At 38.9% G+C, this 26003-nt stretch overlaps 1 protein-coding gene across 1 annotated transcript; it reads left to right on the forward strand.

The window, feature by feature from the left end:
• The first annotated feature begins 129 nt into the window (after positions 1-129).
• LOC121389259 (histidine-rich glycoprotein-like) lies at positions 130-4881 on the forward strand. Its single transcript, XM_041520857.1, has 2 exons — positions 130-1311; positions 4765-4881. Exons 1-2 carry the CDS (start codon positions 130-132, stop codon positions 4879-4881), a joined length of 1299 nt encoding a protein of 432 aa, XP_041376791.1.
• The last annotated feature ends 21122 nt before the right edge of the window (positions 4882-26003 follow it).

A 26003-nucleotide genomic window follows, 5' to 3' on the forward strand; every position in this document is an offset into this window, starting at 1 on the left:
GGCTACTTCTACACGAAACACCAACACCCTTTAAACCATGGCTACTTCTACACGAAACACCAACACCCTTTAAACCACGGCTACTTCTACACGAAACACCAACACCCTTTAAACCACGGCTACTTCTACATGAAACACCAGCACCCTTTAAATCACGGCTACTTCTACACGAAACACGAGCACCCTTTAAACCACTGCTACTTCTACACGAAACACCAGCACCCTTTAAACCACGGCTACTTCTACACGAAACACCAACACCCTTTAACCCACGGCCACTTCTACACGAAACACCAACACCCTTTAAACCACGGCTACTTCTACACGAAACACCAGCACCCTTTAAACCACGGCTACTTCTACACGAAACACCAGCACCCTTTAAACCACGGCTACTTCTACACGAAACACCAACACCCTTTAAACCACGGCTACTTCTACATGAAACACCAGCACCCTTTAAAACACGGCTACTTCTACACGAAACATCAGCACCCTTTAAACCACGGCTATTTCTACACGAAACACCAGCCTCCCTTTAAACCACGGCTACTTCTACACGAAACACCAGCACCCTTTAAACCATGGCTACTTCTACACGAAACACCAGCCTCCCTTAAACCACGGCTACTTCTACATGAAACACCAGCACCCTTTAAACCACGGCTACTTCTACACGAAACACCAGCACCCTTTAAACCACGGCTACTTCTACATGAAACACCAACACCTTTAAACCACGGCTACTTCTACACGAAACACCAGCACCCTTTAAACCACGGCTACTTCTACACGAAACACCAGCACCCTTTAAACCACGGCTACTTCTACACGAAACACCAACACCCTTTAAACCATGGCTACTTCTACACGAAACACCAACACCCTTTAAACCACGGCTACTTCTACACGAAACACCAGCACCCTTTAAACCACGGCTACTTCTACACGAAACACCAGCACCCTTTAAACCACGGCTACTTCTACACGAAACACCAGCACCCTTTAAACCACGGCTACTTCTACACGAAACACCAACACCCTTTAACCCACGGCCACTTCTACACGAAACACCAACACCCTTTAAACCACGGCTACTTCTACACGAAACACCAGCACCCTTTAAACCACGGCTACTTCTACACGAAACACCAGCACCCTTTAAACCACGGCTACTTATACACGAAACACCAGCACCCTTTAAAACACGGCTACTTCTACACGAAACATCAGCACCCTTTAAACCACGGCTATTTCTACACGAAACACCAGCCTCCCTTTAAACCACGGCTACTTCTACACGAAACATCAGCACCCTTTAAACCACGGCTACTTCTACATGAAACACCAACACCCTTTAAACCACGGCTACTTCTACACGAAACACCAGCACCCTTTAAACCACGGCTACTTCTACACGAAACATCAGCACCCTTTAAACCACGGCTACTTCTACACGAAACACCAGCCTCCCTTAAACCACGGAGAGAGAGAGAGAGAGAGAGAGAGAGAGAGAGAGAGAGAGAGAGAGAGAGAGAGAGAGAGAGAGAGAGAGAGAGAGAGAGAGAGACGCTGTCGCTCTATACGCTACTCATACTAAAGTCAACAAGCGGCAGGACAGTACATACTCCATATTTTGATGCACCAGTCGAAGACCACTTGTTGGGGGCAAAAACACACCCATCATTGGTAATCGATCCTGCGACCCACTGTCACTCAGACGAACGATGTGGCACTGAGCTGCATACCATCTATGGATGTGTCAAACAAATAAATTAAAGTGAAAAACCCAAACATATGTATATACACCCTGGGCAGCACATTATAGTGTCAGCAGTTAGTAATAATTGAACTTTTTATTATATAACATTTAGTGAAATATCTTAAAATATCATTGAAATAAAAGTGTTATCAGTCACTCAGTGACGATAACATATTTTAGAGTGAAACTTTCACTATTTCACTCTAAAATGTGTTATCGTCACTGTAAAAAAGTGTTATCTTCACTGTATTTTGCTGGTGGCATTTAAAAAATAAAGGTAAATTGCCAAAACTTATATAATAAATAGAAAATGTCATGTTTTTTGTCAAATATGATTTATATCTCATGTCGTTAAGTTTGCAGCGCGACTCGTGAGATATGGAATCTTGCAAACTTCACTCGATGATATTATAAATCATATTTGACAAAAAACATGAAATACCCTCTGTATGCTACATATGGTTTTGATGATGATGATGATGATGATGATGATGCTGATGCTGATAATAATGACGATGACGACACCGATGACGGCTTTTCGATTACCAGCTAGGGTTGTTTATGTGCACTTATACACAACCAGTACATTTCTGTCATAACTCAGTCATGCGTGAACGAAAATTCGGTCAAGTTATTATGTTCTTAACCCATTCTTTTCTCGTGTGGTTTATTTCTGGTATAAATCTAATGATAGAAATAATCCTTTTCGCCAGATGTCCGTATGAGGTGTGTTGAAAACAAAATATCTCGTCTGCGATCGCCGGACTGGTCACGTGGTGTGACGTCACGTTGCGTGCAAGGTTTCGTAATGGGATGAAGTGAGTTACGTAAGACCACCTGTAATTGATTTGCGTTTGTGTTGCGACATTCTGCACCCAGTGCACCCAGTGTCGGGCTAGAAAACAACATCAGATTCTCTCTTCTTTGTGTTTAGTGGAATAGTTATCGGTGGTGTAGTGGCTAAGTCATCGCACTCAACTCTGGTAGGTGTTGGGTTCAAACCCGGGCGTTCGGGTCTGAGTGTATGGGTGTTTAATTAGTACCACTCGATGGACCTATTCATACACTATGTTCTCGTATATATTGAGTATATATATTGAGAAAATATATTTAGTATATATTGAGTATATATATATATATATATATATATATATATATATATATATATATATATATATATATATTGAGTATAAACGACAACACAGGGAATGACTCGTTCCATCGAGTGGTACTAATAATTAAACACCCATAAACTCCAACCAGGACCCGAACGCTCGTGGGTTCAAGGCCTGTCGTGAGAAAACAAAAACAACAACAACAACAAAACAACAAACAAAAGCGAAGGGAGTGATTAACTGCCCCCCTATCTTAGATTAAGCGGAGCCATTTAAGATATTAAGCTTTGATATTTAATTGTTTTGTAGTACTTCTTTTAATTAAAATATTATTAAAGGGACATTCCTGGGTTTGCTGCAATTTTTAAGATGTTATCGACGAACAGAGACTTTTTAACCATTGTAATTACATAGCAAATAGATCTTTCTGCTTAAAATATTAGTGGTTGTATATTAAAATTAATGTGTTTCTGATCGTTCTACTATTTGTACTAGGCCTAGGTTAAATTTCATTTTATTTCCTAATTATTGTTTTTCGTACGTACGAAATTATTTAAAGACAAAATCCAGTTTGGGCTTCTTACAAATATTAATAAGACGACCAGAAACACATTGAATATACAGACACTGATATTCTAAACAAGAAAATATATTTAATATGTAAGTTTAATCGTAGAAATATTTTACGATTAAATGTAGCAAACTCAGGAATGTCCCTTTAAGGGGAGCTAAAAATACTCTCGTTGAAATAGTCTCAAGGGAGTGGAGAATCTTACAGTGGCGTAGCGTGATCTAGACCGGGGGGGGGGGGGGGGGGGGGGCGAATACGAACCTAGCGAACTCGTTTGTCTACATTGTCTCTGGACACGTATATCAATACCAAATATTGCACTGGAAATCCTGACATATATATTGTCTTAGAGCGGAAACCCGCTACATTGTTCCATTAGTAGCTAAGGATCTTTTATAGGCACTTCCCTCATAGACAGGACATACATACCACGGCCTTTTATATACCAGTCGTGGTACACTAACTAGAAGAATAAATAGCCCCGTGGGTCCACAGACGGGGATCGATCCCAGACCGACCAGGCATCAGACGAGCGTGTCGCACAATTACATCATTAAGGGGTCGGCACGTAGCCCAGTGATAAAGCACTCGCCTGATGCTCGGTCGGTTTGGGATCGAGCCCAGTCGATGGGCTCATTAGGCTATTTCTCGTTTAATCTTTAACTTTTAATTACATTACTAATGAGAAACATCGCTAATAAATTTGTCAGAATTAAGGCGAGCGAAGTTCTATGCTCCACTGAAAAAAATATACCGGCCTCGGTGGCGTCGTGGTTAGGCCATCGGTCTACAGGCTGTACTGGGTTCGAATCCCAGTCGAGCCATGGGATTTTTAATCCAGATACCGACTCCAAACCCTGAGTGAGTTCTCAGCAAGGCTCAATGGGTAGGTGTAAACCACTTGCACCGACCAGTGATCCATAACTGGTTCAACAAAGGCCATGGTTTGTGCTATCCTGCCTGTGGGATCCCTTGCTGTCTGTCGTAAAAGAGTAGCCTATGTGGCGACAGCGGGTTTCCTCTAAAAACAGTGTCAGAATGACCATATGTTTGACGTCCAATAGCCGATGATAAGATCAAAAATCAATGTGCTCTAGTGGCGTCGTTAAATAAAACTTAACTTTTTTTACTGAAAAAAATATATTCTAAAAGGAAAACTAGCTATGAGTGGGGTGGGGGGGGGTCGACCCCAAAATATCACCCTCAACAGCACATGCTACTGCCTTATCGGCGCCCACCCGACACCTTCTAGCCACCCCACCTGTAGGTATGGCCCTGTAGATGTACGATGTTCACTACACGTTGAATGTTGTCAGCTTCCTATTTCTTACGAGCAGGTTACTCGGTGCGACCAAACAATCATTAGCTGTATCGATTATTTCTACAAGCTGCTGTCGGCGTGTGACAAGTTGGCAGTCAGTTTTGACAGTTAATGAGTACACTTTGCGATCAGAACCAAGACAGACGGACGCGCGGTCGTAAACGACGTATAGCATATGAATCCCGTGTTCACACACGATCTCGCACTCTGTCTGAGTTATGGCAGACAGACCAATAACTTAGTTAATGTATATAATGTCATGGATTGATATTTCAAAATTCTGTACTTATATATATTATATATGTCGTGGATGTAATTTTGAAAATACTTATATGACTTATAGTCATATAGGGGCGGCTTGGCTCAAAACAAAAAGAGAAAAAAGTCGAGTGTGCACTTTCCCTTAAAAGCATGAACGTTGACACATGGTTAGAGTAAAGCAATACAAGGATGTTTTTGTCTAGGGGCCACCGAAAATTGCACCCCCGTATGGCTGCCATCTTGAAATCCAAGATGACCACCATTGCGAACCTATTTTGTTTAATATCTCCTCAACTAGCATAGATATCGATACAGTTGAAACGCTTATACCTACTGTTTAAGAGTCTAGGAATCCAATGCTGACAGAAAATGTTTGAAAATTGTGGCTGCCATCTTGAAATCCAAGATGGCCACCATCCGCAATCTAATTTGCTCAATATCTCATTTAATAGTAAAGATATTAATACAGTTTTAACGCCTAGACCATATTTTAGGGGTCTAGGAATCCAATGGTGACACTGAATTGTGGCTGCTATCTTGAAATCCAAGATGGCCGCCATCCATCGAGCTATCGTGCAAAAAACAACAACAAAAAACACTCACAAAACCCCCACGAAAACAGGTCACCAAAATATGTTTTTAAAAAACAATCATTGGTAAGCATGAAAATCTAAGATATTTTTTTCAAAACGGATTGCATTAACATACATGTTTTTCAGTGCATTGTTAGCCGAGAACACGGATCGATCTGTGACGCTAATTTCGGCTCTATGTCATATGAAAAAATAGTAGGGCTGGGTTTTTTTTTTTTTTGTGGGGTTTTTTAGGGGGGGGGGGGGGTATTATATCGAAGTAAAAATATGCTTATCTTAATTACTCGTTTTTAATATTAGGTCAAATAAATATGGAAATAGATTATTTATTCACCCATGAATTCGTCTGCGTAGTCCTGGGTTTTCTTCCCCCACTTTTATATGCCCTCAGTTTGACTTTGAATCACTGTTGAAAAGACATTTTGTGACACACTCTCAAAACAAATTGTGTCTACAAAGTGGTTATTCAACATTTGTTTATCTTGTAGTCGCTTATTTCATATGTTTCCAGAGTTTATTTCAAAACAACAGAATATTTTATCAAGAAAAAACTCAGCTTCGTTTTGCATCATCGTCATATTCACGATCTGAATAATGACTCTTGTGGTTCACAGTATCGTCAGTAAACATATTCTCTTTTGTTTTCTTAACTGGACAACTGGTCTGAAGTTCTTGTAAGTTGGGACGGGATGTAGCCCAGTAGTAGAGCGCTCGTTCGATGCGCGGTTGGTCTGGGATCTACCCCCGTCGGTGGGCCCATTGGGCTATTTCTCGTTCCAGCCAGCCAGTGCACCACGACTGGTATATCAAAGACCGTGTATGTAACCCAGTGGTAAAGCGCTAGCCTGATGGGCAGTCGGTTTAGGATCGATCCCCGTCGGTGGCCCCATTGGGCTATTTCTCTTTTCAGCGAGTGCACCACGACTGGTATATCAAAGACCGTGGTATGTACTACCCTGTCTGTGGGATAGTGCATATAAAAGATCCCTTGCTGTTAATCGAAAAGAGTTGCCCATGAAGTGGCGACAGCGGATTTCCTCTGTCATTATCTGTGTGGTCCTTAACCATATGTCTGACGCCATATAACTGTAAATAAAATGTGTTGAGTGCGTCGTTAAATACAACATTTCTTTCTCCTTTTTTTTCTTGTAAATTAACTTCTACTGCATGGCAAAACGCACATTTTGTTTGTATCCAAAAGGCAAAATCAATGCAGCATCGCACAAAATATATGACGTATATTCGTCAAAACAACTTGTCTATGTATTTAAGCATACTATAGAATTATGTAGGAGTTTTCACAACTCGAAGGATTTATTATATTTCACTACTCTATTAACATACAGAGTCGGGGTTTAGCTCAGTCGCATGAGGTGCTTTCGTCGCAGGATCGAACCACCTCGGTGGATCCATTCAACGGATTGGGTTTTTTTTTTCTCGTTCCAACTAGCACACCACAACTGGACAAAGGCTGTAGTATGTGCTTTCCTGTCTGTGGGAAAGTGCATATAAAAGATCTATTGCTGCATTAGGAAACATGTGGCGGGTTTCCTCTAATGACTTAAACAAAACAAACTTTAACTATTAACATACGTGTAGCTACGAGATGCTTGTATTATGCATTATAATAATTCCATCTGTATCATCTATAACAATGGTCACCATCTTCAATGGCGAACTTACCCACATATTCCAGAGTACGTGACAAACAGTTTTCCAATAATGGAAAATAGCAAATCCATATCAAGTTGAGAGCATGTAAAAGTGCACACACGCGGTAGTTCAGCTTTTAGAGTATTGTGCCAAATTGAAGTTTTACAGATTTATACAAAAACAAATTCCTTGTAATATCTTTTGTAGAGTATTAAAGGGACATACCCTAGTTTTTAAACACTAAGGCATAATTTTCACTATTAGAGCCGTTTATGATCACTGGAATCTTATAGTGTATTGCTTAGATTATCCATTTCCGTACAACCGACGTGTTTCTGGTCATTCTGATGTTTCTAATAACACAAAATACATTTTTAATGTTTTTAAATAACGGTTATGGAGTCACGTTTTAGTGTATTTTTAAGGGTATCTCAACGTCACAGACTCATGTTTCACTCTGTTGTATCCAATTTGTTACAGGTTTGTAAATTAACCAAACTTAGTGTCCCATTTGTACGGGTTGAAACTAGGGTCTGAAAATATGCCTTAGTGTTTAAAAACTAGCGTCTGTCCCTTTAAATACAGTGATATAAAGCAAATCTCATTCAAGTCGGCCGAGTAAGTTTTTTTCTATTTTTAAATGTCCACTTTCCCCATAAAATCGTTCTTTTTATCCCAAAATGGCGTTATTTCATCAAATGAATGTATTAGTTATTTTCATATGTTTAGGCTATTTTATAGAACATTTGTGTTCTTATTCATTTTAGGTCAACATTTATATGAACTCCAGTCACTGAATCATACGTTAGAACTGACATTCGACCTAACTGCTCTTGAGTGTGACGTCAGAGTTTGATAAGTAGCAGTCAAAGGAAAGAGAGTTGACGTCGATGTCATCATTATGTTTAACACTCTAGACACGTTCCCGGTTCACGGAATATAGGATACAGAAGTGTATCTTTCCGTGCACGTTTCCTTCATGTCTATTGGCTCTGGTCTCCTCTCTATGATGGTATACTAATAAACTGACAGGTTTGTTGGTATCAGTTTGTTAAATCAGTTGGTATCAGTTTGTTAAATCAGTTGGTATCAGTTTGTTCAATCAGTGGAGTGGTTAAAAGAAGAGAAGATTTTCTGATCAGTATCTGCAAACATGGAGAAATGACATCTTTACGATCAGCAAAGGAACTATTTATAGAACATTTATAGAGAAATTGGAACTAGAATCATATTTTAACATTCTGGATAAAACAATGTACACATGATTTTTTCGATTTAGAATTTCAAATCACTTTTTACCAGTTGAAAAGGGGAGGTGGACAAACATTGTATATGAAAATAGAAACTGTACGCTTTGTAAAAGCAATAATTATTGTTGGAGATGAATTTCATTATCTATTTATATGCAAAATTTAGACAAGAAAAACAGATCTTAACCAATACTATGTGAATAGACCAAATATACACAAATGCCAGCAATTCTTCAGCTCAAAACGTATTAGTGTTAAAAAATTGTGTAAGTTCATATCAGTTATTAACTAATAATTTTGTGCTTCTTGCCTTATGTATAATTTTAACAGTTTTTAATATTTAGCTGCTCATCTGTTTGTATCATGGTATATATTTTTGAAATTATCTTGACAATTTGCATGTTTATTATTATTTATGTTCCTCTGATGCCTTCGAATGGGGGCCGTAAGAGTAAATAAAGTTCTGTTCTGTTCTGGTACAATGGCGTCGCAATTAGTTCCAGTGGTTCACAATCTCATTACAACCCGGACAGGGAGACGGTACAGCTGTGACTTGGTCAGCTGCTGCTACTACGACTACTACTGCTACTACTATTACTATTATTACTACTACTATTATTACCACTACTACTACTACTTCTAGTAGTAGTAGTAGTAGTAGTAGTAGTAGTAGTAGTAATAGTAGTAGTAATTGTTGTTGTTGTTTCAGTGAGTGCAGGTTATTGAGTTCAGGTTATTGTTATCGATCGCCAGTCGATACCGTGTCACGCTTTGTTTGTTACTAAAGTGTTGCGGTTCCACTAATGAGAAACCGTCGCATACATAATTCACACATCGTCAGGTACGATCGCTGTGATGAGATTTGTCCCTGGCAGGACATTTCGGTTGGGAGTATACTCTCCGAAAGTAATGAGGACACTAATACAATGTCCACCAGTACTAAGAGGCTAGCGTCCTAAAGGCGATGGTATGTGCTGTGCAGTTTGTGGAAATCTGCATATGTAAGACTCATCCTGAATATATATTTAGATCCTTATATTCATTCTATCACTTACTGTTGAAGGAAATAATATGATAACGTGCTATGAGATTAATACCGCTGATTGCAACGTTAATCGACAGGTTTGTGTATCACATCGGTTCGCAGCTATAAGAAAATAGAAATGGACATCATGGTCATTGTGGTCGTCTGGCCACAGACCACAATTAATTACGCTATATGTTTCTATATAGCCTTAGTGGCTATAACATTTTTATTAATATCAGCAGGCCCGCGGATTTTTGTATGTAACTTTGCCTGCCTGGGGGAAACATACCCTGAAAAGGACAACCCCTATTGTCCAGCTCATTCTCCCAGGATATTGGTTTGAACAAACACACCCACTAAACCTGACCGGAGTACACCCATTTTACACAAAAAGCACTACTTTTGCATGGGCCGGAATTACCACAAACAAGTCTTCAATGTCAACAAGTTACACATGTTTACAAACTGCATGCTCTTCCCTATCAACTGTAGTCAAATAGTTGTCACTTCAAAGCTGTCTGCCATGAAATAATCACAATCAAACAGCAGGCTACATGCGCGGACAAATTTCCGGATTTTGAGAAGATAGCTGTGATCTCTGGCCGTTTGTCTTGGAAAAAACTCTTCGGGCTGATTAATATTTTTAGTCACGAATGATGTCAAACAGTCTCAGTTATGAAAGCTATTTTTTATTACCGTCACCTCAGTGGACTAAAGGTTTCAAGTGCGTTCAGGCACACTAAGAGCCAATGAAGCGTCATTTGTAGCTTATTTGGTAGTGTTAAAATGGCCATTCTGAGGTGGCATTCAAGAAATCTGCTTATGATGGCACAGAACTGCCGTCCACATAATGACACAATTTTGGGTTGAGGTTAGGTTTAGATTCAGTTACGCTTGCTTCCTCATTGATGGAAGTGGTTTACAAACATTTCGGCAGCAAGTATACTGCATAAAAGTATAATACAGACAAACCGGCCTCGGTGGCGTCGTGGCAGGCCATCGGTCTACAGGCTGGTAGGTACTGGGTTCGGATCCCAGTCGAGGCATGGGATTTTTAATCGAGATACCGACTCCAAACCCTGAGTGAGTGCTCCGCACGGCTCAATGGGTAGGTGTAAACCACTTGCACCGACCAGTGATCCATAATTGGTTCAACTAAGGCCATGGTTTGTGCTATCCTGCCTGTGGGAAGCGCAAATAAAAGATCCCTTGCTGCCTGTCGTAAAAAGAGTAGCTTATGTGGCGACAGCGGGTTTCCTCTAAAAACAGTGTCAGAATGACCATATGTTTGACGTCCAATAGCCGATGATAAGATAAAAAATCAATGTGCTCTAGCGGCGTCGTTAAATAAAACAAACTTTATTTTTTAATACAGACAAACACTCAAATAATTAAACAAATAATTTTACGACACATAGTTAACAACTTACACTTTCACAAATATACACAATACGAAAGGTACATTTTTTTAAACACATCGTTAATCAAATTAATAAATGTACATGATTGTTTTATATTTGATATTTTTAGGGAGTTAAATAGCTGACCATTTGAAAGTGTTGGATCTGATATAAAAACATTTCTTTAGATATGTTGTTTTCTTAAGTAAAATGGGGACACTGAAATAAATAATGGAACTCATCACCTAGTGCAATGTTACATATCCAGTTTTAATCGGTAAATAATGATTACTAGTTCTGAAGCAGCTAAAAATTTTGCGATTGTTTTTTCAGGCAAGTACAGAAGGTAGTTTTTACATTCATGTTTTGTTTTAAATACTTTGTAGGTAATGCATTTTGGACAATAGTTTAAGTTACCATTTCATGCTTGTGGGTATTTGATATCTTAGTCGTTCAGAAACTGTACGAATAAAAGCTTTTTCATTTAAAATGTTTAAATTTAACCATTTAAACCTATAACCATATTGAACATTTTACAGTACAGCTGATATTTTTGATGGCTTTCCGTGATCAGAAAGAAAGAAATGTTTTATTTAACGACGCACTCAACACATTTTATTTACAGTTATATGGCGTCAGACATACGGTTAAGGATCACAAAGATGTTGAGAGAGAAACCCGCCGTCGCCACTTCATGGGCTATTCTTTTCGATTACGGTCAAGGTCAAAGTATTTTACGTGCACATTCAGAACAAGCTGTTGTAGCGCACGCCTGTCGTGGGCACAAGAGCCGGCCTTGGCCGGCTCCGCCGTCCATGACAGGAAAGTTTTTCGATTAGCAGCAAGGGTTCTTTTATATGCACCGCCCCACAGACAGGGTAGTACATACCACGGCCTTTAATATGCAAGTCGTTTGTGCACTGGCTGGAACGAGAAATAGCCCAATGGGCCCACCGACGAGGATCGATCCCAGACAGACCGCGCATCGAGCGAGCGCTTTACCACAGGGCTACGTCCCGCCCCTTTCGTGATCAGATTTAACATTCGGCTGACTGCCCTGGTCGCAAAAGAGGCGAGGAAAAGAAAGGAACATATGCTGGCATAGAACTGCCATCGACAGCAACAAAATTTAGAAAAGTGTTTACGACAAAATGATATCTTTCTAGGCGTTTTGTCAATATAAAGATGTAATTAAGCCAACATAATATGAAACATTTTCACATTTTGCAAAAGTTAACTCTAAACCTAATCTCAACCCAATCGTATTAAAATTAGCTTCACTGGTTAATAACGATTACCTGTGGATCTAACAGCAGCCCGTTGGAGCTCATGTCCAGTTGACCTTTCATTCTACCAATCAAATCCTTACTTGCAGAATCATGCCAGTGACGTGAAAAGAATTTCAAAACTTTCGGAATTATGCCGAGGGTATACGAAATGAATCGGGTGTATTATGGAAGTATGCCGGAAACTAATTTCAATATAAAATGTTAATGTTGAACTTTCGTTTCAAGACGGAAAAAACGTAATGTTATAGCCATAAAATATATTTATTCTAGTACACAATTCAGAGTTTATTACTGCACTTTTGTCCCCGTTTTTTAAATGTTGAAATAGGCCAACAAGTTCGCATATTCCTTAAGAGGCAATTTAATTGAATTGGAATTCTGCTATATGAACCACGGCCGTAACAGCCAAGGACTGCGTATGTAAACTTAATGCAAAATGGTTATGATTATCATTTAATCCCGTTGTCATAGAAATGGATCAACGTTCGGCCATACAGTGTTAAAATGATTATCCTTATGTTAAACACTAGTAATTTGAAATATACTAACGCCTCAATCTTTCTTTTCATACAATCTAAAAGAAACACCCATAAAATAAATAATATGGTGGTATATTTATGACACACCAGTACACATTTTTTGTTACTTTTAAAGATACTGAACTTCGACTTTATCTCGAAATCTGGACTTGTTTTGTCGAATGCTTAACATATTATTTTGAAATATCGGCATATTATCTCAGGATTTTAACTTATAATGTTAAACTCTCGACCTGTTATCATGACTATATGCCACTGAAGGTATGTACGCATTGACAAGAGATAATAATAGCATTCGACAATATAATTAGAGAGCTCAAGATAATAGGTTCAGCCCTCAACATCAATATAGTAAGTCGAGATCTCAACATAAGGCCACTTTCCATTAAGGTAATCTGCGTGCGGAAACGTGCATTTTCATATCTACATTTTCGATATTTGACGTCATCAAAGTACTTTTTAGCCACAAGTAAACATCGATCGACCGTTTTTTCTGCGCATGCTGAATGCACACCCGTCTTATTATCTCCAGCCCTCGACTTATTATTTTTAGAGCATTACTGATTATCTCAAGCGCTCGACTAATTATCTCGAGTGCTCGACTTATATTATCTCGAGCGTTTGACCGAGTGCTACACTTATTATGTTAAACTCTTGAATTATTATCTCTAGTGCTCGATTTGTTATCTCCAGCGCTCGACTCATTACCTTTAGCTCTCGACTTCCGTATCAGTACTGTACAGACAAAAAGAGAATTGCAAAAGAAAACGATATACATGTTGACGAGAGTTAATATGTTGAGCTTTTGACATAATACATTGATAGCTTGAGATAATAAGTTGAGAGCTCAAAATCTAGGCCCCTGCGAAGCTTCGTATATTCGATTCAATTCGAAATCGTTTTTTGTGTATTCGGAATTTCGAATATTGTTGTGTACGGACAATTGGAAAAAGAGGGGTAAACTATATGGCCAACCATTAACATTAATAAACAATAAACAATATGGAAGACAAAGCAGGAAAAAACTCACATTTTAAAATGAAATTCGTATAAGTAACCTATTAACTAAATAATACTTGTCACGGGGATTCTATAATTCCCGTAACTGAATAAAACACGATTATCAAAATATCTCTCCTAACTGTATATCTATTAGATCTCTCTGTAACAGGCGGTTAAACCCTAGTATGGCTCGTCTCTAGGTATGATCAGAGATACGATCTTATATAGTATATATAATTATAGCACGTTAGTTCTCTAGAAACACAACAAAAACACAATACACTTTGGAATCTGTATTAATCTACGCTGACAAATGTACAGCCGTAGTAGTTAATTAATAACAACAATAATAACAACCCAGAACTGATCACTTAATTAGTTAATCTCTGGGTGTCTAGTTACACAATATGCGAATCACTTCACCGTTACACCACACCCAAACGTGTGATAATTGAGAAACGTTTCCAGGAGAAGTTAATTAATAAAGGAATTACAACACCATTCCTAACTGGTTAATTTTTAATTAACCCTTACTACTCGTTCAGTAACGTGTGATAATTTAGGAACGCTTCCAGGGGAACTTAATTAATAAAGGAATTACAGCTCTATTCCTAACGGGTTAATTTTTAATTAACCCTAACTACTCATTCAGTAACCTTGTGACACAGAATTAATACTGGTACCGATCACAATAAAGACAATAACCTACAGTGTACCTAGGTCGTCTAAGATGACTGGCTAAGCTTTATATTACCAAATACTCATATAATGTTAGAACTAAAAGTCTACGATTTACTTCGTCAGATGACCGAAGACACTGTCTAAAGAATATTGGTATAATACAGTATCAAAATATTTAAAGTCACATCAATCACATCAAGGTTATACACAGAGCAGAAATAATATTTACCAATGTCCAAACGGACTAACGTTCCCTGGGAGCCGTCCTTTTCTCGTTCTCCTAGATATCTCTAAATCCTAGCTATTTATTATAAATCAGAATACGCCTGGGGGTACAAGGCGGTACCTCCCCCTATCATCTGATATTCCAACTCTACTAGAGTCGGTATATTTCTCTCTGATCGTCAGACTTACTGACGCCATCGTCGCCAAATCACGGTTGTAAAACCCGCACTCGCAGAGGTATTACGTAACTACTCGCCACATGGCCTCCACAGCTGGACTAAGTGCATATTGGAATGTCCGATCGCGCGAAGTATTACGTAACAAGTTGCCCACCTGCGCTACGGGCAACGAAACTGCACACGGCCCTCTAACACAATTAAAAATCGCCACAGATTTAACAAATTTAAGAGCATGTTCCGTCACAATACTCTTATCATACGTATTTTGTAGTTTGCTGATTGGTTGCTTATTAGCCCAAATGTAGACTCGTTGCCTACAGTACTGCACTGCTACAAGGCTAATTGAATGATGTTTTAGTTTTTTTAAGTACGAGATGAATATTACTTTATTAACAGACTATTTAAATGAACCCTTTTTATATAAAAATTGGTGATGAGTGTTAATTTCCATATGTTTACTTGAAGCCAATAAATGATCACTTCCAAGATATTATCTCGTGTTAGTTCAACTGTTCAACTTATGTACACATTATTGATGGTTTTCTATTTACGGGCGTTTTATTATTTAAACTTCAACCTTGTGTAATCATGTTAATCACCGGACGTACACCCAATGCAGTGGATATTTATACTGTCTTTCTAATTTATACTGTCTTTCTAATTTCCTTCACTGAGCAGAATATTCCTTCGTGACCCGCATCTAACAAACTTGATTATTCTCCAAGGTATTCGAGATTCGAGATTCGATTCGATTCGAACATTTTCGAATATTCGATTCGACCGGAAAATTGAGATTCGCAGGGTCCTATCAAAATCATAAGCTACATGTTTCCATTAGTAGCAAGGGATCTTTATATGCACATTTTCACAGACAGGAAAACACATACCACGACCTTTGATCAGTTGTGATGCACTGTTTGGAACGAGGAAAAAACCGAATCAATTAAATGAATCCACCAAGGTGATTCGATCCTTCGATGCAAGCGAGTTTCTTCTCTCAATATCTGTGTGGTCCTTAACCATATGTCTGACGCCATGTAGCCGTCAATAAAATGTGTTGAGTGCGTCTTTAAATAAAACATGTCCTTCCTTCCTGTCCTCAGTATGCAGCCATCCTTAATTGGATATAAGCACGAAAATATGTTGACACGAAATGAATTGCAGTCATCGTAAGATGTTTTTAACTGACAGAACCTGTTTATAAATCGTGTGTGCATTTCTTTCTATTTGTGTGTGTCTGGTGTCTATCCGTATATTTGTTAAAATCTGTGTAACGTTTTTATATTCACATCCTTTGAAACATCATTCTTTGAGCAAAACATGTTGTGCATCAATTAACAGGTATTACTTAAAGGCATACTGTCACGGATTTAAGGACCTTATTTCTCTAAAAATGGATAATAACTAAAAATTACATTAATTGTTGGAAACCAAATATAGCTATTGCATCACGTTAACTGAACCATGATGGAATGAAATCCATGTCAACCCTCTCGGCAATTTTAATTTTTGAATTATGAACCATTGCCATAATTCAATTATTTTTACAAAATATCATTAATAAATGGAGTATGGTGGTTATGAAGATGGTTGGATAAAGTACATTATTTTTGTTCAGGTAATACTTTGTTAGACCATTAAATAGGTCAGTGGTCTGTGACAATATGCCTTTAAAGGGATATTCTTGAGTTTGCTGCATTGTAAGATATTTCCGACTAATAAAATATTTCAACGATTAAACTTACATATTAAATATATTAACTTTTTTAGAATATCAAAATCCAGTTTGGGCTTCTTACAAATATTAAGACGACTAGAAACACATTGAATATACAGACACTGATATTCTAAACAAGAAAATATATTTAATATCTAAGTTTAATCGTAGAAATATTTATATTAATCGAAAACATCTTACAATGCAGCAAACTCAGAAATGTCTCTTTAATATTTGTAAAAAGCCCAAACTGGAGTTTGTCTTCAAATCATTTCGTACGTACGAACAAAATTATTTTAGGAAATAAAATGAAATTTAACCTAGTACAAATATTAGAACGATCAGAAACACGTTTAATATACAGCCACTAATATGTTATACAGAAAAATATACACATGTATTTGATATATAATTAAAATCGTTAAAAAGTCTCTGTTACTCGATAACATCTTTAAAATTGCAGCAAACTCGGGAATGTCCCTTTAAACTACCCAACTTATAACAGTTTACAGCTATTATTTCCACCTGAGTGGCCTGTTGGCGATCTTCCGTTAACGGACTTAATTTGCACCTGGACTCCGTTCTATCAGGTCAGGTCAGGTCATAAGGCTTTACGTGCACATTCAGAGCAAGCTCTTGTAGCGCACGCCTGTCCTGGGCACAAGAGTTGGCCTCGGCCGGCTCCTCCGTCCAGGACTCCGTTCTGTGCACTAATAATCTAGTTATAGTAGAGATGTGACGTAGACACTTCGTTTAGTGGACTAATTAACTTGACCATTACTATTTAACAGGAGGTCATCACTGATTAAACTGGGGGCGTTAATGGTGAAATACTCATTAGTACAAGAGGCAAATGGCGTTAAACTTTGTTTTAATGTCCACATATCACGTTGTTTTTGAGAGGCAGGAATTTCGGTAGAGGACAGAGTTTGATGAACCAGTGGTCACGTGACCGGTGTCGCTAGACCTAGGAGAGGAATATTGGAGAGGAATACACCTGGAGCGCGTTGGGTCCTGAGATCGATCGATTTCTGTGGATTCGGAGTCCCAACCGATATTAAAGTGTGTTTAGTTTACAGGCCCGTAGCCAGGATTTTGAGGGGGTGGGGGTCGTTTAGGCTTATGGTGAGGCAATTTTGCGTTGAATATTGAAAAAAAGTCACCGGTAGGGGGACAGACCGACCCTCCCCCCCCCCCCCCCCTCTCCCATGCCCCCATTGGCTACGGGTCTGATTTACTGACACCACTTAGCTACAGCACTATCGGCTATTATTGGATGTTAAACATTTCGATAATTGTCACGTATAGTCTTAAAGCAAATCCGCTATATTTCTTCATTACAAGCAAGGGATTCTTTATATGTTCTTTCCCTCAGACAGGACAGAAAATTCCATAGTCCTGCAGTCATGTTGGACGAGAAACAAAAAAACAATTAAAGAATGGAATGAAGATCCACAGCAGGGGGAACGCTCTACCGATTGAACTGTTCCCGCCCCCGAGTTCCAACCAGTGCTTTCCTGGCAAGCGCTTAGAGAATGAAAGAATGTTTAACGACACCCCTGCGCGAAAAATACATCGGCTGATGGGTGTCTAACTATGGTAAATGCGTCAATGGAGGTGCTTAGAGAGTCGGCATCAGTGATCACTAGATAGCATTTATCTTACAATCTGTTGTTTCACATTGTATCTAGGGATCGTTAATGAGTTAACTACTGTTATAAGAAGTGAGTTTTTCGATAAATGGCATCTAACAGACATTAAAGGAACATTCCTGAGTTTGCTGCATTGTAAGATATTTCAGACTAATGCAATGTTTCTACGATTAAACTTACATATTAAATATATTTTCTTGTTTAGAATATCAATGTCTGTATATTCAATGTGTTTCTGGTCGTCTTAATATTTGTAAGAAGCCCAAACTGGATTTTGTTTTCAAGTAATTTTGTACGTACGAAAAAAACATTTTTAGGAAATTTACTTTAATATAAATATTAGAACGATCAGAAACACGTTTAATATACAGCCACTACTATTTTATGTAATTACAGTCGTTAAAAAGTCTCTGTTAGTCGATAACATCTTAAAAATTGCAGCAAACTCGGGAATGTCCCTTTAAGGTAGAATTCTAATCCTCAAAGATCAGACATATGTCTCGTATTTACGGCGCATTCACGCTTGCACGTGCAGTTAACTTATACGTCATATAGTATCGGTGTTATTTTGCCGTTCGTATCATCGCCGTTAAATAGTCAATCATATGTTTTTTTAAACAGATCTACCACGTGTAGTTTGGCAGTGTGATACGACAAATATTAGACAGAGTCCGCTGCAATAGGAATGTAAGAAATCAAACAAATGGTTGATAGAGCAGTGTGACGGAACATGCTCTTAATTTTGTTTTCGCCTGTGGCGATATTGATTGTTTTAGAGGGCCGTGTGCAGTTCCAATATGCACTTAAGCTCAGGTGGGCACTTTGTTACGTAATACCTCTGCGCGACGGTGGTTGTGCTCTTTCCAATACACACCCAGATCAGAGGCGGAGGCCAGGTGGCCAGTAGTTACGTAATACCTCCGCGAGTGCGGTTTTTACGACCGTGATTTTGGCGACTACGCGTCATCAAGTCTGGCCATCTAAGAAAAATATGCCGGCTTGGTCGCTGTGGAAATATCACTTGATAGGGGGAGGACCGCCTTGTACCCCCAGGCGATATTTGGTTTTTATAATAAATAGCTAGGGTTTTAGAGATGTCAGGCAGAAACATATTGGAAGGCTTCCAGGGAACGCATCTGTTTGGACTTGGTAAATATTATTTCTGCTCTGTTGTATAACCTTGATGTGATTGATGTGACTTTAAATATTTTAATACTGTATTATACCAATATTATTTAGACGGTGCTGCCGGTAATCTGACGCAGTAAACTGTAGGCTCACTGTTTAATATATATAAAGCTTAACCAATCATCCTAGAGGACCTAGGTAAACTGTAGGTTATTGTCTTTATTGTGATAGGTACCAGTATTAATTCTGTATTACAAGGTTACTGAATGAGTAGTTAAGGGTTAATTAAAAATTAACCAGTTAGGAATAGAGTTGTAATTCCTTTATTAATTAAGTTCCCCTGGAAGCGTTTCTCAATTATCACACGTGTTGGTGTTGTGTCACGGTGAAGTGATTAGAATATTGTATAAACTAGACACCTAGTGATTAACTAATTAAGTGATCAGTTCTGGGTTGTTACTATTTGTTGTTGTTAATTAACTACTGCGGCAGTACATTTGTCAGCGTAGATTAATACAGATTCCAAAGTGTATTGTGTTCTTGTTGTGTTTTCTAGTGAACTAAACGTGCTATATTATATATACTTTATATAAGATCTCATCTCTGTTCATACCTAGAGACGAGCCACGCGGGTATATACTGCCCGATACAGAGAGATCTAATAGATATACAGTTAGGAGAGATATTTGGATAATCGTGTTTCATTCATTCATTCAGTTACGGGTATTATAGGATCCCCGTGACAAGCAGCAAGGAATCAAAGTCAGTGGGAATATATATATATATATATATATATATATATATATATAAATGTAAGAAATCAAAAGTAATGATATGTGTTGTCCTGTCTGGGGGAATGTGTATACAGAATATGCATCGCTGATTTTTCGTAAGACGTACATGTACTTTACAAGACTCTCAAAACACTGAATAACCGAAATAATATGACGTTAATCACATGATAGTCGTAGTATCACGTGGTGAGATGATTGCCTACAGACGTTCCTGTTCTTTCATATCAAAAGAAAAAGTTTGTTTTATTTAACGACGCCACTAGAGCACATTGATTGTTTTATCTTATCATCGTCTATTGGACGTCAAACATATGGTCATTCTGACACTGGTTTTTAGAGGAAACCCGCTGTCGCTACATAGGCTACTCTTTTACAACAGGCAGCAAAGAATCTTTTATTTGCGCTTCCCATAGGCAGGATAGCACAAAACATGGCCTTTGTTGAACCAGTTATGAATCACTGGTCGGTGCAAGTGGTTTACACCTACCCATTGAGCCTTGCGGAGCACTCACTCAGGGTTTGGAGTCGGTAGAGCCTCGACTGGGATCCGAACCCAGTACCTACCAGCCTGTAGACCGATGGCCTAACCACGACGCCACAGAAGCCGGGGGGGGGGGGGGGGGGGGGCGGGGGCTATGATTTACACTCCACGCAATCAAATATTAAAAATAATATGTTAAAACTGCATAAAATGTTTTATTAGACTTACATTCTTTATAAGTTTTAACAGTGAAAAAATGTCAATATTAGCAAAGGAGAAGCTGTGATGTTCGAGTTTGTTCATTTGTCACCACACGGCGGGTTTTTAGTGAGGCCTCACACCGGCGGGGTCGAGAGATGAATCGGGACAAGCGGGCCCCCATTTTACCCCCCTCCGAGCACCTTCATCGTTTAATGACTGTCGACACGTCGGTTCATAATCAGAACTCGTCTTTTGTGGTAGGCAATTAAAAGTGTCTACCCATCTAACATTAAATCGACAATAGACTGGCGGCTCGTCTGAAAGACTTCTTCTCTCTCGTCTGCTACGCCTCGCTGTGAGGCATTCAAGTAGAGACGGTGTAGTCTGAACGCACAGGCGGCATATCCATTGAGATTAATTTATCATCGTGTACAACTGTTTCTTTTCATTTGTAAGTAGACAATATTGGCCATGGAATTTTATTAATTACGTTCTTTGGTGGTCGCCGGCGAAGAGGCGGTGACGGTGTGGTGCGGTGTGAAACTCGCCGACGGAGTCTTGATAAAGAAGGTGTGGGAACTTCATTACGAGATAATTGAGGGTGTCATAACTATACTGTACGATACATCATTGGGGCGCTTATAATATCTGCCTGTACGTCTTTACAACCGCATTTCTATTTTTGGATTATAATGAGAGAATTTAATACAAAGATTAAAATATAGATATAAGAGGCAGGGGTAGATTTAGAGAGAGGGAGACCCCCGGAGTGTACGGCCCTGGTCAATAATGTGTAAGACGAAACGGCGACAAAGCGCTCTGCTAAATAAGAGCAGTATACCCACAGAATGCCCAACACTGGCGTGCGACGGTTTTGTAATAGACACATATTGAAAATACACTCCACAGTGTAGCTTTTGGATGCCACGGTTATCTTGAAACTTTCTCCACTACATTATTTACGATATCTAATAAAAAAAAATATTTAACCTGCATGTAGGCCTATCAAATTTCATTGTGTGACCCAGCAATAACTTTGAAATAGTACGCCATGAAAATCCTAATTTAGAAGTTGACCTACCCCCATACCCCCCCCCCCCCCCCCCCCCCCCCAATTGTAGGAAAGTTCCAGCAGACTCCCGTGACCTTGATGGGTTTTTTATTTTATGTTTTTATTACCCCAGATGTCAAGGTTGGGGTGCCTTGAATCATCGTCTTACAATGTACAACAATAATAATAATATTATAACATATTTCATATATACTTGTATGCACACATACACACACATATACACACATACACACACATACATACATATATACTTATACATACATACATACATACATACATACATGATACATATGGTAGTACATTCATTTCATTTGTCGTCTACATTGCGTAAGCATATCCATATTTAGGTATTTTAAATGATCTGAGGGTCAAAATGGATAGGTAAAACGACCATAGAGGGGAGAAACGAAAGGGAAAGAAAGGATAGAAAGGAAAGGTTTGTCTATAAACACCCAAATGTTTGGGGGTTTTGTTGAATAACTGCTTTAAGTGGGTGTCTAATGTAGTAAGAACAACACTTTGCATCCTAGAAATATGAATGAAATATGGTAAAAATAGGTGAGTTTCAAAAAGAAGTATGGCAAACAGTTGTTTTTTTTTTTTTTTTTATATATATATATATATATATATATATATATATATATATTATTTCCAAACAAGCTACAAAGTTGTTGGGTTTTTTGTTTGTTTGTTTGATGGTTGGGGGCCGAGTGTAGTCGTCGCACCTTGTGGGTGGGCTATGATTAATAATGAAATACATAAATACTTTGTTTAACAAGTAAGTATGTCGAGTATTTACCCTTCCCTAAATCTGAACACGCGTTCTTGGAACTGAGATTTCCATATCTAACCGTAATTAAAAATAAAACACTACATTACAGACATTTTTCTTCTTTTCGTTAACTTTTTATTGCCTCGTTCATTTCGTGTTAGGGTTTTTTTCTTTCTGTTTTCTTTTTAATGAGGAAGCGCCGTTAACTACATCACTCATCTCGGCGCTGTTCCTAGAGCGACACGCTGTTTAAACGACACAGTAAAAACACAGTAAAAGAAACATGTTTGTAATTGCAGTCGACAGAAAAAGCTGCCTGGTGGATGTAGGTGAGAGCGATAGACCCCTACACCTGTTGATCAGCGCGCACCTCGCAACCTACTCGCACCTTAAATATGTTCCGCTCACATTCCCAGAATTCCACATTCTCCGCAGGAATTTTCTCTCTCTCTCTCTCTCTCTCTCTCTTCTCTCTCTCTCTCTCTCTCTCTCTCTCTCTCTCTCTGTCTGTGTATGTCTGTCTGTCTCTGTGTGTATGTCTCTCTGTATGTCTCTCTCTCTCTCTCTCTCTCTCTCTCTCTCTCTCTCTCTCTCTCTCTCTCTCTCTCTCTCTCTCTCTCTCTCTCTCTCTCTCTCTCTCTCTCTCTCTCTCTCTCTCTCTCTCATTCTCATTTGCCGATCCATCGCAACACATCCCCACGTCTGATTGACGGAAACTGCGAAAACGTCATCCATGATGCCAGAAAGTATCGAACTGTGCACCACGTGACCCTTCATTGATGACGCGATTGGCATTTCCGGTAGAGGCTCGCGCGCCCGAAACGGAACGCATGCTCGGAATGACCGCTTTGGGACAGGGCGGACCACTGTTAAGTCAAAGTGTTGTAACAATAACAGAGTAAGATTTATTAGATTAGCTTTGAAATATGTCAGAATACGAAATAAGATGACAACACTGATCGGGTTGGATTGATTTGATAATATTTCCGTTACGCCATAGGTTATCTGGGGTTTCAGGCGCTCGATAATTGCTTGGGGCGAGAGGGGACGGAGTGCAAGATGTCAGAAAACTGACAGCGTCACGTGACAAGAATTGGGCTGGAAACCGTGAATCAGACTTGTTCGAAAATATAATTTATATAATTTAGTAACAGAAAAGAATGTTAGAATGTTTGTTTAACACACACGCACGCACGCACACACACACACAAACACGCATGCACGCACGCACACGCACACCTCCGTTCCATGCGAATGTTCTTTTCTTTTTCTTTTCAATGTATATTCCGGGAGAGCAGGACCCGACCTCCCCCCCTCCCCTCCCCCCACCCAGACACACCTACAAACTTCGTTTGCCATAGTCTAGACCCCCCCTGTACAGGGGTGGTAGCTAGCTCAGTTGGTAGAGGTTTTTTTTTAAAGTTTTTGTTTTGTTTAACGACATCACTAGAGCACATTGATTTACTAATCATCGGCTATTGGAGGTCAAACACTTGGTAATTTGACATATAGTCTTAGAGAGGAAACCCGCTACAATTTTTTTTTTTCATTAGAAAAAAAGAAAGAAATGTTTTATTTAAGGACGCACTCAACACATTTTATTTACGGTTATATGGCGTCAGACATATGGTTAAGGACAACACATATTGGGAGAGGAAACCCGCTGTCGCCACTTCATGGATTACTCTTTTCGATAACGTCTTCAAAATTGCAGGAAACTCAGGAATGTCCCTTTAACATACGTTGAGTGTCTAAAACATTGTAATATTGCTATTCTCGGATATTGACGGTGTAGTTTTTTGCCAATTCCTGCTTTAAAAAATAACGTGTTTTTTTGTTGTTGGGGTTTTATTTTGTGCTCTCTTGTTATATAATACAATCGCAACAAGGAGATTGCTTACTTACACTGCGGTTATTAATTACTGCATTTAAAGGGACTTTATAAGTTGTTTCCTACCAACAGAATCTTTCTGGCGACTAAAACTATTTTTTTCTTTAGAATATCAGTCTCTGCATATCCAGTGTGTTTGTGGTCGGGAGCTAATGTCTGTGTTAGACATGGTTGATTTTCTTCTTGGTTTTACCGAGCGTACGAAATCTGGTTCTTGGTTTTACCGAGCGTACGAAATCTGGTTCTTGGTTTTACCGAGCGTACGAAATCTGGTTTGGGCTACTACAAACATTAGGAAGGAGATGTTTTATTTAACGACGCACTCAACACATTTTATTTACGGTTATATGACGTCGGACATATGGTTAAGGATCATACAGATATTGAGGGAGGAAACCCGCAGTCGCCTCTTCATGGGCTACTCTTTTCGATTAGCAGCAAGGGATCTTTATTATGCACCATCCCACAAACAGGGTAGTATTATGTTTCTCATAAAAATATTTGCTGCATATTCGTTAAAATACAATTATTATTTTACTGAAGGAAGGGCATGTTTTATTTAACGACGCACTCAACACATTTTATTTACGGTTATATGACGTCGGACATATGGTTAAGGATCACACAGATATTGAGGGAGGAAACCCGCAGTCGCCTCTTCATGGGCTACTCTTTTCGATTAGCAGCAAGGGATCTTTATTATGCACCATCCCACAAACAGGGTAGTATTATGTTTCTCATAAAAATATTTGCTGCATATTCGTTAAAATACAATTATTATTTTACTGAAGGAAGGGCATGTTTTATTTAACGACGCACTCAACACATTTTATTTACGGTTATATGACGTCGGACATATGGTTAAGGATCATACAGATATTGAGGGAGGAAACCCGCAGTCGCCTCTTCATGGGCTACTCTTTTCGATTAGCAGCAAGGGATCTTTATTATGCACCATCCCACAAACAGGGTAGTATTATGTTTCTCATAAAAATATTTGCTGCATATTCGTTAAAATACAATTATTATTTTACTGAAGGAAGGGCATGTTTTATTTAACGACGCACTCAACACATTTTATTTACGGTTATATGACGTCGGACATATGGTTAAGGATCACACAGATATTGAGGGAGGAAACCCGCAGTCGCCTCTTCATGGGCTACTCTTTTCGATTAGCAGCAAGGGATCTTTATTATGCACCATCCCACAAACAGGGTAGTATTCTCATAAAAATATTTGCTGCATATTCGTTAAAATACAATTATTATTTTACTGAAGGAAGGGCATGTTTTATTTAACGACGCACTCAACACATTTTATTTACGGTTATATGACGTCGGACATATGGTTAAGGATCATACAGATATTGAGGGAGGAAACCCGCAGTCGCCTCTTCATGGGCTACTCTTTTCGATTAGCAGCAA

The sequence above is a fragment of the Gigantopelta aegis genome, chromosome 14 (assembly GCF_016097555.1).
Source record: "Gigantopelta aegis isolate Gae_Host chromosome 14, Gae_host_genome, whole genome shotgun sequence".
NCBI classification, from domain to species: domain Eukaryota; kingdom Metazoa; phylum Mollusca; class Gastropoda; order Neomphalida; family Peltospiridae; genus Gigantopelta; species Gigantopelta aegis.

What these genes read in the sequence shown, in the direction of transcription:
- LOC121389259 (XM_041520857.1), top strand. Translation starts at nt 130, where the DNA reads ATGAAACACCAGCACCCTTTAAATCACGGCTACTTCTACACGAAACAC. An exon ending in TACTTCTACACGAAACATCA is followed by an intron (nt 1,312 to 4,764) that starts GCACCCTTTAAA and finishes GAATGTTGTCAG; the next exon opens with CTTCCTATTTCTTACGAGCA.